The sequence below is a fragment of the Psammomys obesus genome, unplaced genomic scaffold (genome assembly GCF_907164565.1).
Source record: "Psammomys obesus unplaced genomic scaffold, mPsaObe1.curated_primary_1811, whole genome shotgun sequence".
NCBI classification, from domain to species: Eukaryota; Metazoa; Chordata; class Mammalia; order Rodentia; family Muridae; genus Psammomys; species Psammomys obesus.
Window position 1 is genome coordinate 2609472 of NW_026585587.1, and position 15361 is coordinate 2624832.

At 38.9% G+C, this 15361-nt stretch overlaps 1 protein-coding gene across 3 annotated transcripts in view; it reads left to right on the forward strand.

Annotated features, from left to right (window-relative positions):
• The window catches only part of Sdccag8 (SHH signaling and ciliogenesis regulator SDCCAG8), a 208062-nt gene that overhangs the window by 90008 nt on the left and 102693 nt on the right, over nucleotides 1-15361 (forward strand). For all 3 annotated transcript variants that reach the window (XM_055608693.1, XM_055608699.1, XM_055608704.1), the window contains one exon: nucleotides 11267-11409. In XM_055608693.1, coding sequence (XP_055464668.1) covers nucleotides 11267-11409 — 143 coding nt within the window. The remainder of the gene's footprint in view (nucleotides 1-11266; nucleotides 11410-15361) is intronic.

A 15361-nucleotide genomic window follows, 5' to 3' on the forward strand; every position in this document is an offset into this window, starting at 1 on the left:
TTCTTCTTCTTCTTCTTCTTCTTCTTCTTCTTCTTCTTCTTCTTCTTTTTCATTCTTTACAGTGAGATTTCCTGTATCCCAGGTTGGCCTTTCACTTGCTGCAGAGCCTGGCCTGGCTTCTGCCTCCACGCCCCAGATGTTGGGATGACAAGTATAAACCACCATGCCAGACTTTGCTTTTGAATCTTTTTATAAACTGACATTTCAGGCACTATTTCATTAAATACAGTAAATAGCATAAAGTCAATTTAAATATATTATATATATGCATATGTAATATATTATAATTTATACTATACATATATTTCAAATATATATCTATATTTAGATATTATATGCAAAACCTGCATACAAAGTTAATTTTATATGTTGACATTTTAAATGGAAAATGATTTCTCCCTCTATTAGATTGGATGGAATGTTGAATATATTGCTAACAAATTCTTTCTAGAAAGTAGTTCCTGTCTATTACTTGAGCCCTTTTGTCATTTGCTTTAAGCATTCTAACATAGACCTTTCTTTTATAAGCATAAAACAGAGAAATGCAGACCAACATGAATCTCTTTAGTCATATCTGTTCACAGACAGTCCTATAAGACTATGATAGTCAGTATCTCAGTATATTATAGCATGTGGGACAGAGCACTTTATTAAATAAGGAACTTCAAAAGATCCAGAGAGCTTTAAGTCTATTAACTTTGTAAACAAAGATCGTATGATATAAACATGAACAAAACAAAATCGAAAAACACTGCCCTGGATGGGATGGCACCAGCCCAGGGCATTTCTACTTGCTGAAACATTAAACTTAATACTTGAAGTGTTGGGTGTCACTGAATACTTGGCTAGGCTGGGAATTTTAGGCAGCCGATATCTTGGCAGTTATAGTAGGCTCTGGATACTTGTGGTGGCAAATTCTAGGATCTTCACCAATGACAAGAGTAAAGATTTTTATTGCCCATTTAACATAGGCAAGTATTACTGACCCCTTCCAATCTGCCAAGATATGCTATTAAAGTCTTACTGTAATATATTTACTAAAATAAACTCAATGTGTTTCATTCCAGTGGTGTATCATTTTAGGAAAGGGACATTTTATATGATTGAACTTACTCTTGAAAAATCTAAGTTGTTCCTTATTTGATTTGCACATATTTATTTTTGTTTCTAGTGCCACAGTTTTCTCTTAGAGTGCAAACATTCATATTGACTTAGTTTGCTTTCTACTGCTGAAATAAAACACCATGACAAAAAGCAACTTGGAGAGGAAAGGGTTCATGTCAGGTTATAATTTGTTGTCCTGAAGGGAAGTCAGGGCAGAAGCTCTAGACAGGAACTTGGAGACAGGAACTTGGAGGACATAAAGGCCGTAGAGGAATGGGCCTTACTGGCTCTTTCTCCTTGGCTTGCTTGCTTGACTTTATTACACAAGCCAGGACCACCTGCCCAGAGGTGGTACCACCCACAGTGGGCTAAGCCTTTTTACACCAGTCATTAATCAAACTGGCCTGTAGGCAAGTCTGTGGGGGGACTTTCTTAAATGAGAGTCTTTCTTCACAGATGGCTTCAGTTATGTCAAGTTGTCCCCCCTCCAAAAAACCCTAACTAACCAGCACACGTACCCTTTCTCAAAAATTTTATGCAATTTTTCTCCCATTGTTGGGATAAGTTCTTTATTCAGATAGAAACAGATACACAAGTTAGTTTTGTAGGGAGAGGTTTTGATTTGATGACATTGTATTTAGTATTGTGAGATACTCATGGGATATGCATGTGCTATGGACTGACAGACTCAGCAGACTCAGGTCTCTCATGTCTTAAAGTTGTCCTTACTCACTGCACTAAGTCATGGTCAAAGTGCATATACTTCTTCCATTACTGTTGCTCGTTGAAACGGAAAGAGATAGTTTCATAGTAGTAATGCTGCTTACAAATTCTTTGATCTTCTGAATAAAATGGATATTTAGGAATGAAATTATCCTTAGTCATCAGGGAAATGCAAATCAAAACAAGTCTGAGATTCTATCTTAAACCCATCCAAATGGCTAAGATAAAAAACTCAAGTGATAGCACATGCTGGTGAGGATGTGGAGAAAAGGGAACATTCCTTCATTGCTGGTGGGAATGCAAACTTGTACAACTACTTTGGAAATCAATCTGGTACTTTCTCAGACAATTGGGAATAGTGCTACCTCAATATCCAGCTCTACCACTCCTGGTCATATTAGCTGAAAGATGCTCCGCCGTAGAACAAAGACATTTGCTCAACTATGTTCATAGCAGCTTTATTCATAATAGCTAGAATCTGGAAACAACCTTGATGTTCTTCAACTGAAGAATGGATACAGAAATTGTGTTACATTTACACAATGGAACTACTACTTACCTATTAAAAACAAGGAAATTGTGAAATTTGCAGGCAAATGAATGGAACTAGAAAAGGTCACCCTGAGTGAGGTAACCCAGAACCAGAAAGACATGAATGGATATTAGCCATATAATACAGGATAACCATACTATAATCCACAGACCTAAAGAAGCTAAATAACAAGGAGGACACTAGGGAGCTGCTTAATTTTCATTCAGAAGGGCAAATAGAATAGACACCAGAAATGGTTGAAAAGAGGGAACAGGATGGGAGTCTACCATAAATGTCCTCTGAAAGATTCCACCCAACAGAGGATCAAAGCTGATGCTAAGACTCACAGCCAAACTTTGGACAGAGCGCAGGGAGTCTTAGGAATGATTGGGGGAATAGAAGGACCCAGAGTGGATAGTAGCTCCATAAGAAGACCAATAGAACCAGCAAATATATGCCCATGGGGTTCTCAGAGACTGATGTGTCAACCAAGGACCATGCATGGAGAGGACCTAGACCCCCCACCCAGATGTAGTGGATAGGCATCTCAGCAGCCTCCATGTGGGTTCCCTAGTAATGGGACCAGGGGCTATCTCTGACGTGGACTTTGTTACCTGCTCTTTGATCACTTCCCAGCAGTGGGGAGATATTGCCAGGTACAGAGGAAGTGGATGCAGAGAGTCCTAATGAGATTTGATTGGCTGGCATCAGAGGATAGGGCAGGAGGACTCCCCCTTTCTGAAAAATAAAAGGGAATGGGAGGGGGAAGAGGGAGGTAGAACTGGGAGGAGACAAGGGAGACAAGGAGACAAGACTGGGTTGTAAAGTAAATAAATTATGAAAAATAAACTTAAATAAAAAATGAAATTATCATATTATGTCAGGTTGCCTCCATTACAAGGTTGAAGACTGAAGAAGAAAGAATCAGTTTTGTTCAGGGATGAGCTCCGTAATAAGTTGCCCATCCTGAGTGGTCAGCCCTATTATGCTTAGGTGCATGCAAGCAACACTGAAAGGACTTGGTACAATTTTTATATATAATAATTATGTTATTATTATCCATGCTGGGATGTTCACTGGTGGGGTCTTGGGCAGGTCTTGTTCAGCCACCACAGCTGTTGAGAGGTCATGAATACATCCCTGCATGTCCGGGAGACAGTTTTCCACAGCAGTCCACCCAGTCATCTGGTTCTCACATCGTTTCTGCTTCCTCTTCCTTGATGCTTCATAAGACTTGAGTAGTGGTGTCATGTTACAGTTTTTCATTTGGGGCTGAACATTCTATAATCACTTATTCTCTGTACTAGCCTCCATCCATTGCAAAGAGAAGCTTCTTTGATGAAGGATGAGAGATGCTCTGAGCTATGTATATAAGGATATGAGTTTAAATAGCAATTAGATACCATTTCAATTTAGAAAAATGGTAGTAGTAGGTTGTCTGCAGATGAGAGCAGCCTCTCACATGGGGTATAATAGCCTACAAATTCATAGACTACCAAAAAGCCTGTGCCAGTTGTGGGATAGCTACTTTAGAGTTGCTGGACAGGGGTTTCTAAGACCTCTAAATCAGTAACAGACATTATTATCATTGCTCTTGGTTGCCTGCCAGTACTTGAGAATAAGACACTGTGATGAACACTCTACATGCTTTTATCACAGGAAATTAAGAAATGAAGCTGGTATTGACCTGGATGCCTCTTACCTGGTGGCTAATTCGCATAGTGTTAGAAGGTGCTAAGCACATTGGCGGTGGTGGGGTGGGGGTTATCAGTATCCCTACCTAGCTGCTAGTTATACAAACCACAGTCATGACTGTCCTGGCCAGATACCTCCAACCAACAGCTTAAGCCACAATAGGGAGGGAACTCGTACCTGATAAAACTAAATAAGACTCCCCATGATAAATGGTGTTATCAACAATCTAGAGAGAAATAGTCCTGATTCCATCATTTTGAATTTTCCATTTGCTTCATCACTGTCTTGTCTTTTTACCCTTTCAGAGTGGAGTCATCTCTCCACCCCTCAGAATTATCTTATTTAATGCTACCTCTTTTTAATTTACATTTTTGGGTATCTTTATTTTCATCTGTGAAACTTGTCAATTTTAGTCATGTTCATGAAACTTTAACTACTCTTTGCCATGCATCATTTGAAAAACTTACTATATTTTTCTTTCATAGCTGTCCAAGATCACATCTTCTTTGGAAATTTACTTTATCTAGGTTATTTTAATGCTTCCTTATATTTCTAACAATACTATATTCAAGATCTCTCTGTCCATGGTGGTTTTATATGTGTATATGTATATTATAATATACATATGTATATGTATATCACACCTGTAAGATTGTTATATTTAAACTCTTTTAGGACATTGAAAGAATTAGGACATGATAGAATTAGGGGGAAAAGCGCAGCAAATTTTAAAGAAAAATGTAGAGATACTGAATGACCTGGTATTTTGTCTACAGTAAGTCAGACTTATATTACTGAAACTGGAAAGCGTCCCTCTGCCCTGTCCTTACAGCACAAATGAAGCTGTTATTAACTAGTCCAAAAGACAGAGCTCTCATCTCCGCTCTCATGCAGGGACTGCAGAGCTATGGCATTCTTATTTTTGCCCTGAGTCCACTAGCATGACAGAACAATGGGTGTAACTGTGGCTTAACCAAAACTCTGTTGTATTGTTACAGTGTAATCTAGTCTGATTCATCTCAAGTGTCTTTCTTAGCCCGAGTTTATCTGTTTTGTGCACAGGTTTTGCCTGAGAGCCACATTAGCCTTCAGGAAGTGCTTTTGAATTCATTAGTGGCTATTTCTCCTAACATTATAGAAAGAGAAAAGGACATTTTAAAAATTCTTTAAGGAATATTTGCTTACAGTAGAAACTAATTAGAAGTAACTAGAAAAACAAGTTTCGCAGAAATACGTGAATTTGTTCTGGAAGGCTAATAAGATGCCAGTCCTACACTGGCTTATACTGGCACGAAAATACTTCTTCAGTGGGAACTGTGGTCATGGCTTTGTTTGCATGAGGAATGGTAATCATAGTATTTGAGCCAAGCCATCCGAATCTTATCATCTCCAGTAACCTGCTGTTTGTGTCTTCTACCTGTGCCAGGCTGTGAGCTGTGAGGTTTTTATTTTATGCTACGTCTAGGCCTGTTTAGAGAGACAGGGTGGTATAATAGAAAGATTGAGACTTGAAATCAGCCTAACCCAGTTTTCATCCCAGCTTCACACTATATAATCGTCTATAAGTTCCTTAACATCTGTGAGCTTCAGTCTTCTCACCTGTGAAACAGAAATAGAATGCTTATTTTTACAAGGTTGTCATGAACACAAAATGAGATTTTAAAATACAGAATGCTAAGGCAGTGCCTGAACATATGGTATCAGTGTTTTCTCAGGCCCACAATAAAAACATATGAACCAGCGTTACATGCCACCAACAATAGTAGCTGTGAAAAGGACCCCTAGAATGGGCTCAGCAAACCTTCTGTATCAGCTGCAATGAAAGGCATCATTGTGAGTCCTTTCTAAGATGATTCAGGGGTCACTTATCCATTTATTCACATAGAATCCTGCTTCCTCAGGAGGTCTTAAAATTAATTGTTCTCTGCTCTACTCTGGTGCTGCCAATAGAACCTTGTGTGACAGTGAAGGCGTTTGATGCCTCGCCATGTAAAATGTAGCTGTGACCACTGCACAGCTACAACATGGCATTGCACGTAAGCGGGCCTGTTCTGCCTTTCACCCAGAGGGGCTTTAGGCTTCCTCTAGACAACATATCTTACAGGCTGATGATATCAATTGCATCATGGGAAGGTCTTTAAACTGTCCTCTGGTATCTGCTGAGTCTCTGGTCAGTCTTTCCTTTCCCATAGATAGCTGATGCAGATGGTTCTGCATTAACGTTCAGTACCATACACTGCTTTACTTTCAAAATGTGTTGTATTAATTTGACCACTGCTTTTTGAGTGACAAACTGACATTGCCAAATTATGTCAGCTTCAAAACCACAGGTTCTTCCTTCTAGTAGTGCAAGGATTTTTAAATTCTAGTCTTCCTACTCTTTACATGTTGGTCCTTTTACCACATTCTCGCCTTCTCTAATATTAAAGATGTCAAAACATGTTTTGAGACAGTGCCTCTGTAATCCTGGCTGTCCTAGAACTCCTACACACCTGTGGTCCTCCTGCCTCAGCTTTCTAAGTAGTTTTTAGAGTGATGTATAGTCTGTCATAAAACTCCTACATGGCAGTCATCCTCCTGCCTCAGCTTTCTAAGTAGCTGGGACTGGAGCTACATGCCACTATGTACCCTAGCAAAGAAGATGATGCCTAATGTCTTATTACAAATCAGAAATAGTAATTTGTCATTTAAAATATGAATACCAGAGCTACAGAGAGGGCTCAGTGGTTAGGAGCACTTGCCGCTCTTAAGGAGGACCTAAGCTCAGTTCCCAGCACTTGAATGTAGCTCCAGGTCTGGGGGATCAGACGCCCTCTTCTGACCTCTGCAGGTCCAGGCACTCACATGGTACATAATCAGACAAGGAGGCAAAATACTCGGACACTAAAAAGAAACATTTCTAAAAACACGAAGAGAAATGTTAGATGAGCTGACGACGTGCCATAATGAATGAATACAGTTTGACTTAGGTGATTATTTTGATAAGATAATTTAATCAATAAAAAATTTATAAATGTATGTGATTAAGAAAAAAAATCACACAATAAAGTCTCTCTTCATCATACCATAATGTCTGCTACTATTCTCACAAAATAACCACTTTTTAAAAATAATATTTGTATTAATTCTTGGAGAATTTCATACAATGCTTTTTAGTCATGCTCATTCCTTGTCCATCTCCTCCTAGATCCACCCCCATCTCCCCACTCACCAAACGTCCTGTTCTCTCTTATAAGTTTTTTTAAACCAATTGAGTCTAGTTTGTGTTGCCCTAATACTCTTGGGAATGGCGCCTGTCCTGGAGTGTGGTCAAACTGACCAGGGGTAGCACCCTTAAAGAAAACCGACTGTCCCTCTCTTAGCAGCTACCACGTGACGGTAATTCCTCTGCAAGGCATGGAGCTCCTGCCCCTGCTTCCCTCCTTGGCTGGACCCTGTCTGACTCGAGCAGCACAGGTCTTGTGCATGCTGTCACCATCATTGTGAGCTTGTAGGTGTAACTGCCCTATTATGTCTGGAAACTGCTCTTTCCTTAGTTACCTCTCAGCTCTGCCTCTGACTAACTTTCTACCCTTGCTTTGGCAAAGATTCCAGAGCATTATAGAGAAAAGTGCAATATGAGTATCTCACTCACGGGTGAGTGCTCCACGGCCAGTTGTGGGGCTCTGTGTTAACTGCCATCTACTGCAAGAAGACTCTCTGGTGAAGGTTGAGGAGATGCTCTGATACATGAATGTGGCATAAGGATGCTTCCGGTATCAATTCAGCAGATTAACCACTCCCCTACGGCCTGTGACTTACACAGCCCAGCCATAGGTTCAAAATAGTCATTCATAAGAGCTGCCACCTTTTGTCAGTCTGGTGACTGTAATTCATGATTTTGTCTTCATTTTATTTTATTCTTCTGTTTCTGAGGATAGTGTCCCCAGCTGGGCACATGCGAGGCCAGTGTTTTGCCAGTGAGCTACACTTGCAGCTCTTGTGGTTATGATCTGAGGTATGTCTTTTGGTGAGGTGTAAAGCTATGTGGACCTCCTATCACTCAGCTGGCCAAAAAATGGCCATGTCAGACTGCATTGTAGACATCAGGTTAATAGTGTACTTTGAGAGGAATGTACATTTGGCCTATGATTATCATTGGCCTTTCATCCCCAGCCACTAATCTGCAGCCAGAAAACAGCCCTGACCTAGTTGGGTAAGGCACAGGGTTATCCTGCCAGTGGGAGCATGGCATTTCTGGCAAGAGGTTTCTCTTCTGACTGTTGGACTCGGTGCCATGGCAAGTTTTCCTGACTCAGGGAGCTAAGTGTTGAACCTCCATCCAACTGGTGAGATTATTTGTTGGTTTTCATTATCTGCCCCAGTGAGCTCCTTTGCTGGCACATATAATCGGAAGCATCTTCCTAACAAAAAAGGAATTTTGAATTTTGAAAATAGAATAGATAACATTTTGTTCAGTTTATACCAAGACTGGCCTTTTATAGAGGAAGGGAAGGTTTATTGGATTAAATTGCTTTGTTGCTTGGTGGTGCTGGGATTGGAATCCAAGGCTTCACATGCTCTAGGCAGGTGCTTCGCCTTGATCTGCACCCTCAGCCCTTAGTCAGGGAGGCTCAATCAGATATCCTTTGCCAGGTCATTCTTTCCTGATCTCATCCTTTCCGGTTTTCACCACAGTCTTGAGAACTAGCTCTGGTCATCACTTTGATTTTAGGTTAAAAAAGTGTCTGAGAGTTGGGTGACTTGTCCAAGGTCACAGAGGCGAAAAGTGCTGAAGCTCTGATTTCTATGAGCTCTCGAAACAGTGTTCTCTGCCTATAAGTTTGACTGAATTTCAGAGCAGCCGCTTTACTATGTGAGGATACGAAACAGCTGCTGTAAATAAAGTTCATGTGTTGTTATTTAGAAATTGCAAAAAAATTGAATCTATTCTTTTTAAGGGAGTTTGGGATTTGCTTTCTTTCTGTCACTCTTTTGTATCCTCAATGAAATAAACTAGTTTATCTATTTGCTCTGTGTGTGTGTGTGTGTGTGTGTGTGTGTGTGTATATATATATATATATATATATATATACATACATACATACATACACACACAAACACATTTCTCTGAATGTGTGTCTAGGTCAGAAGTCAATGTCAGGTATTTTCCTCTATTGTTCCCACCTTATTTTTTGAGACAGGGTCTCTCATTAAACCTGAAACTTGTCAGGTGGACGAGACTGGCTGGCTCATAAACTAGAGTACTGTCCTCCACGTTCTGAGATAGCTCTCCAGCAGATACATCTCCTTTTTTCTGTTAAATCGCCATTTTTCTTTTATATTTCTGTTTTAAGTCTCTCTACTTCTCCTGTCTGGAATATTGCTGCTATCTGTTCAGGGTTTCCCATCTGTCATTCCTTGCTGCCTAAAATTGATCATACACATTGATCCTGTTTTTAAAACTGAGCTTCTCAAATTGTGTATCTGTTTAAGCCATTGTCTTCTACCATTCATAAGAAAATATAACCTACAGTTCATGGTCTCATATGGTGTGATCCCCTCCTCCCACCCATGGGTTTTTGGTGGCTTCACTTTGTTCCCACTTTTTTACCCATGCTCATCTATCTGTCCATGCTATGAGGCATGTATTTTCTCTGTAACTCAATATGTTGTTGTTTTTGTCTATGTTGTATTTTAATTGTCTCTGTGTATAGGGGTGTGTGTGTGTGTGTGTGTGTGTGTGTGTGTGATCTACCACATGAATTGTTACCTGCTAAATTCAGAAAAAAAAGGGGGGGAATTCTCTGGGTTGATCTTAATTAGCACAGATTTTTATAAATAACCTGATGTAAAAGCAAATATTAGGATAAGTTTTAATGCCAACACATAACTCCAATTCTAGACTTCCTTGCTCTTATTCATAAATTCTAGGCAAATAAAGCTTACTGATATTTCTATTAAGTCTTACAACTTTAGCTATGTTTGATTATAAGACTACAAAAATGTCAGTATAACTTTAATAACTTAAAATATTTTAAAGTAATTAAGTTTCTTTGGTATTCCAATCTGAAAGAAATAGAAACCTACTTTGAATGAAAATAATATGCCTCTAAGTATATGGATTTTCAAAAAATAAAACAATATTTGAGAACTTAAGTCAAGTTACTTTATCACACTGTTGGTAATATACTATTTTGATGGGATAAACTGAATAAAGAATTATAAATATAAGAAAAAATGAGTCATTTGCTTCATCTTAGTTTATGTATGGAATGTAATTGGAAGTCACTCAGAATATTGACGACATTAAGAACATTTTAAAGTATGTGTAAATACTGTGCTGAAATGATCTGGTCAGACATGAAAACTTACTGCATTTTATGCAGCAAACTTGCTTCTTACTTTTATGTATGAAGTTGAAAATATGCCTGAACGTTTTGTTTTTCTTGTTTTTATAGTCTAATTTTTAATGTCCAGTTCCTTTGAGTCTCTTAGTATCATAGATGTTCTGTGATGAACGAATATTTTTACGTTAATGCGTAAACTATCCAAAATATGTACAGTGTAAGTTTTTACTTTGAAACGTTGGAGTATTAGTGGGGTAAGCAGTTTCTTTCTCAAACCAAATAATGAACAATTGTGCATGTTCATACATGTTTATGTGGCCAGGCTCAGTATTGGCATGTAAAGTGCCGTAGTCCCGTGTGCTCAGGCCAGAGGTCCTTATGCTGGTTCTGTTTCTAAACTGTTTACAAATACTATTAAACAGTGTGCTAATGCCTGTCTAACACTTCACATTTTCCTCAAAAAAAAAAAAAATGGTTTTAGCCTTTAATTTTGTTTCTATGACATCCAAATAAAACTGTAAATCTTGGTTCCAGGAATTGAAGTAGAAATGTCACACATTTGATCAACATCACTGCCTGTATCTGATCATATCTCTTAAATGATGTCACCCTTTTAGAGTTAGTGCAGGTTCGATTGCATGAAAGTAGGTGATCAATCATTTTCATGATTCACACTCAGTTTTATGTTTTAAATCACATTCTCACAATCTGTAGTGACCTCATGTATGTGCATTTGTGAATGTGATGATTCTCTTAAGCTAGTCTAAATTTTCCAATTATTTTTTATTGTTGTATGATTCATGGAAGAAATAAAAGTGAACTAATTTTGAGTTCAAGTGTATATATTTGATATGGATTTTTTTTCACCTTCTGTCTGCCTAAGGAAATAGCGAAATTGAAACTAGAACTGAGCGAAAGCAAGCAGCACGTGGAGCAGGAGCAGCAGAAGGCAGCGCGGGCCAGAGAGGAGTGCCTGCAAGTAACAGAGCTGCTGGGCGAGTCCGAGCGCCAGCTGTACCTCACCAGGTATGCCCTAATCACATTGTGCACTCAGCACCCAGGGAGTCCCACAGATTCTGCCACAGGCTTCCCGACAGTTGTTAGTGGGACTCTTACTCATTCCGTTCACACACAGCTTTCAGGCATCTTACAGAAAGCGGAGATGTGGCAAGCAAAACACCCAGACACATGAATGATGAGTGTGGCAGGGAGTCACTGATGTATTACAAAACCGTTTGTCTACAGTGCTCAAATATTTAAGTGATTCTTTATCAATATAAAAAAGTGACACATTTCTACCACCACCACCTCTCCTATTAATTCCACATCTAATAGAAATGTTGAAATGAAGACTATGAGGAAATGTGCTTACAAAAATAACTAGATTCTTCTGCCAGTGGTGAACGAGACAAAAAGAGGAGATGTGCTAAGAGCAGACTGAAATGGAGTTGATACAAAAATAAGGAATGTGTTTCCTGAGGAGGTGTAAAATTTAGATGAGAAGTTGATTGAGACTTTTGCTTTCAGATGGTTGTTATGAGCAGGTTTATTGCAGCAAGGTTTTGAATTGCAGTGTTTTCATCATGAGATATTGTGGTACATTGATCGTTGTTGTGAACTCAAGTGAGCATGGCGCTCATTCGAAATTAAAATAGGACTCTGGGTTGCAAGCATTGTGAGCTTGCTGAATTAGAAACACACACAAACACATGCACATGTGTGTGTGCGTACGTATGCACATACAGAAACACACACAGAAAGAAAAATTCAGGCGGAGAAGTAGACACTTCACTTCACCACTTTAGAGTCTTCTTCTCACTGTGGTATTTGTGCAGCTTTCAGTTTTACATCAAGCTCCGAGTTTGTTCAGTTCTCAGAGTGTCTCAGTTTTTAGAGGGAATTTTGTCTACATGTAATTCTATGATATTTAATTTAATTTACAAAATAGGAAAACACTGGTCTTCCAGTTACAGTGCTATGTTGAATTTAAACTATGAAAGGGGAATGATCCCTTTTGCTTTAAATATGACAATGTAATTCTGAGCACGGTATGCTAACAGATGGAGAAAAGCACTACTTGAACAGCCTGCGTTTGGAGAAAAAAAAATATTCTAGAGGTTGGTGAACCTCCCAAAGTTTTGGGTTAGTGCTAAGATGCCTCCAGTTCTGTTAAAATCAAACTTTGTTAAAAACATTTTGTTATGATAATCTTCCAAATGGTTTGACACCTTCTGATTTAAGCAGCGAGAGAGGAGAGAGAGCAAAAGGGAAGAGAGACAAGAAAGCACTTAGACATGTCTGATCCCTGGGGAAAGCCCCAACAGATGAAACACTTTTATGAGGAAAAATGCTTAATATTGCAGAATAATAGCTGCTCTTTTAGTGCCTGTTTAAAGCATTGTCACCGTGGCACTGAGGACATGCTATTAACCCGGGTCCTGTGGTTATTTAACCCTCAAAATTGGAAACTTTAGCTTCATCGTGATAATGTTGCTAGTTTTCCTTTCTGTCAGACTTCTATTGAGAACCAACCATTTGTATGCCGCAGAAATGGGACAGCGTTTAATGTCTTGGTGTGACCGAGTGCTTCTGAATAAATATCAGTGCTGCTTTGCCCCTTTGCAATTCGGTTTTGTTCAAAGTTAATTTCTGGAGTCAGAGTCCATAGAGTTTCCCGGCGCTATCAGTTTGTACGATTTGACAAGATCAGCTCCTGCAAGTAGAGCGAACTGAGACGCAGTTACTGCTGAAATGCACGCGTGGTGACTAATTCCTTTGTTCTTACTAGAAAAGGTTGTGCCTGCTTCCCTGGGAGTCCTTTTTGCTGCCATTTCACTTACACGGATTCTACAAATATATAAGCCCACTTAATAGAGATAAAGCCTAATTAACTGCTTTTAAGTGTAGTCCTTTACTAAGCATTTTATGCTTCATTTATGTTCATGTTTGATAAAAAACACAATCATAAAGTTTAAAGATGACAGTTAAAAACTTAAGGGAAGCAGATACATCACTCCTTGACACTGAAAATCAGCCTTGGCTATTGGGCTGAGAATTTCTGGTATATGTATCTTTCTAAAATTTTGACCCTCGCCGTTTTTTATTCATTTGGTATACCCAAGGTGTAACTGGGAGGCAGGGCATCTTTTGTTTTTGTGTAGGTCAGCTGAAGTACAGAACTCCCTGCAAGTAAGCATTTCACCGTTCACTCTCAAACATTTTGACTGACACATTCTAATCATATTTTTAAAAATAAGTATGAAAATCATGCTGTGAGTTGATGGAGAAATAATGATTCAACTCTATATAGGCAGAGATAATTTTAAAACAAGAGGAGAAATCTGTAGAACATTCTGAAAGAATCATCTACAACTTTTAATATTTGTCCTTAATTAATTTCAAATTGCATTAAAATTGGAAAAAAAGAAATTCAGCCTTGCTGGGCAGTGGTAACACACACCTTTAATCCTAGTACTTGGAAGGCAGAGACAGGCAGATCTCTGAGTTCTAGGCTAGCCTGGTCTACAAAGCGAGTTCCAGGACAGCCAAGGGTACACAGAGAAATTATACATTGAAAAATTAAAAAGAAAAAGGGGGAAAAAAATCAGCCTTTACTTAAGGAGCCAGCTGGTAAGTGTAATGTTTACTTGGTTCACTTTTTTTTTTTTTTTTTTTTTTAGGTTTTAAGTACTTTGCTTATCTTTAAGCATAGAGAGGAAAATAAGAGTCAGTTTCTGTGCTGTCATTGCTAAAGGAAACCCTAAGCTAAAGGAGTCAGCTCTTCTGTAGAATCACAGAGGAGCGTTACAACAATGCAGTGCTGGAAGTAAGGGCTACTGCAGAAATAACGTGGAAAGGAGAATGGGCTATCTCTGCACTGCTGGTAAAAACAATAACGAAAGATGCTATGGCTGGGGATGTTTGGTAGAGCTCTTAATAAACAAGTTTATGTTAACGGTTCCAAAGGGGAAAAAGATAGGATAGATATCCTAGATAAAGGACCAGCATATGCAAAGATACAAGTGTGGAGAAAATGTAAGCTCTGGTATGAGGTTTGGTGGGAAGCAGGAGCGAAGACCACAAAGATTCTCAAGAAGAGACCAGAGGAAGTGTGATGGGCCATAGTGTGGTGGTTCTGAGAGGGACTGTCTGCTCTGATACGCTCACCTGTCAACAAGATGGGCACCCTGAATTAGGATCTTTATGCATCATTGTGGACAATGAGCTTCAAAAGAGCCTGGTTAGGCCAGAGCCAGCATCTAAAGCTCATGGGCCACATCTGGCCTGCTGTTTGTATGACAAATGCATGAAGAATAGTTTTATAGTGCTTTAAATTAATAATTGGAGCAAGTCAAAATAATCTTATAATACATAATCATATGTAAATGAATTTTTGTGAGACCTAACCACAATTATCCTTGTGTGTAAGGGATGACTGTGATACCTGAGCCCTCAACTACTTCCTATTTGGCCATTTACAGAGAATGTTAAATTCCTTGGGCCTTTCAATGGAGATGTAAATAGAGTGCCAACCAGGGCAGATGCAAATGTGTATTTTTAGAAGATGAATGAAAAGTATTTTGAAACTGAATGAGGAAGAGAAGGTTTTTGGGTTCCATCAGAAAAGAAGCATAGAATTCTAGGGCGTGATAATGAAGGCTGGGACCATGGCAGTCCACATGGAAGGGGAGTCATGTGTTCAGGCAGCATTTTTTAGAGTAACAAGTATGCAAGGAAACATTAAAAAGGACTTCATCGTGTCTAGTTTACACTGATTGGATGATCCTCAGATTAAGCCAGGAAACATAGAGAAGTAACAGAAGAAAAGAATATATTATATTGGAAAACCTGAGTATTGATGCCAGTGTAGTTTTTGTGTGAGATAAAAGGTTATGTTTAGAATTTTAGATCTACATGCTTGGTCCATACAGAGATAGATAGATAGATAGATAGATAGATAGATAGATAGATAGATAGA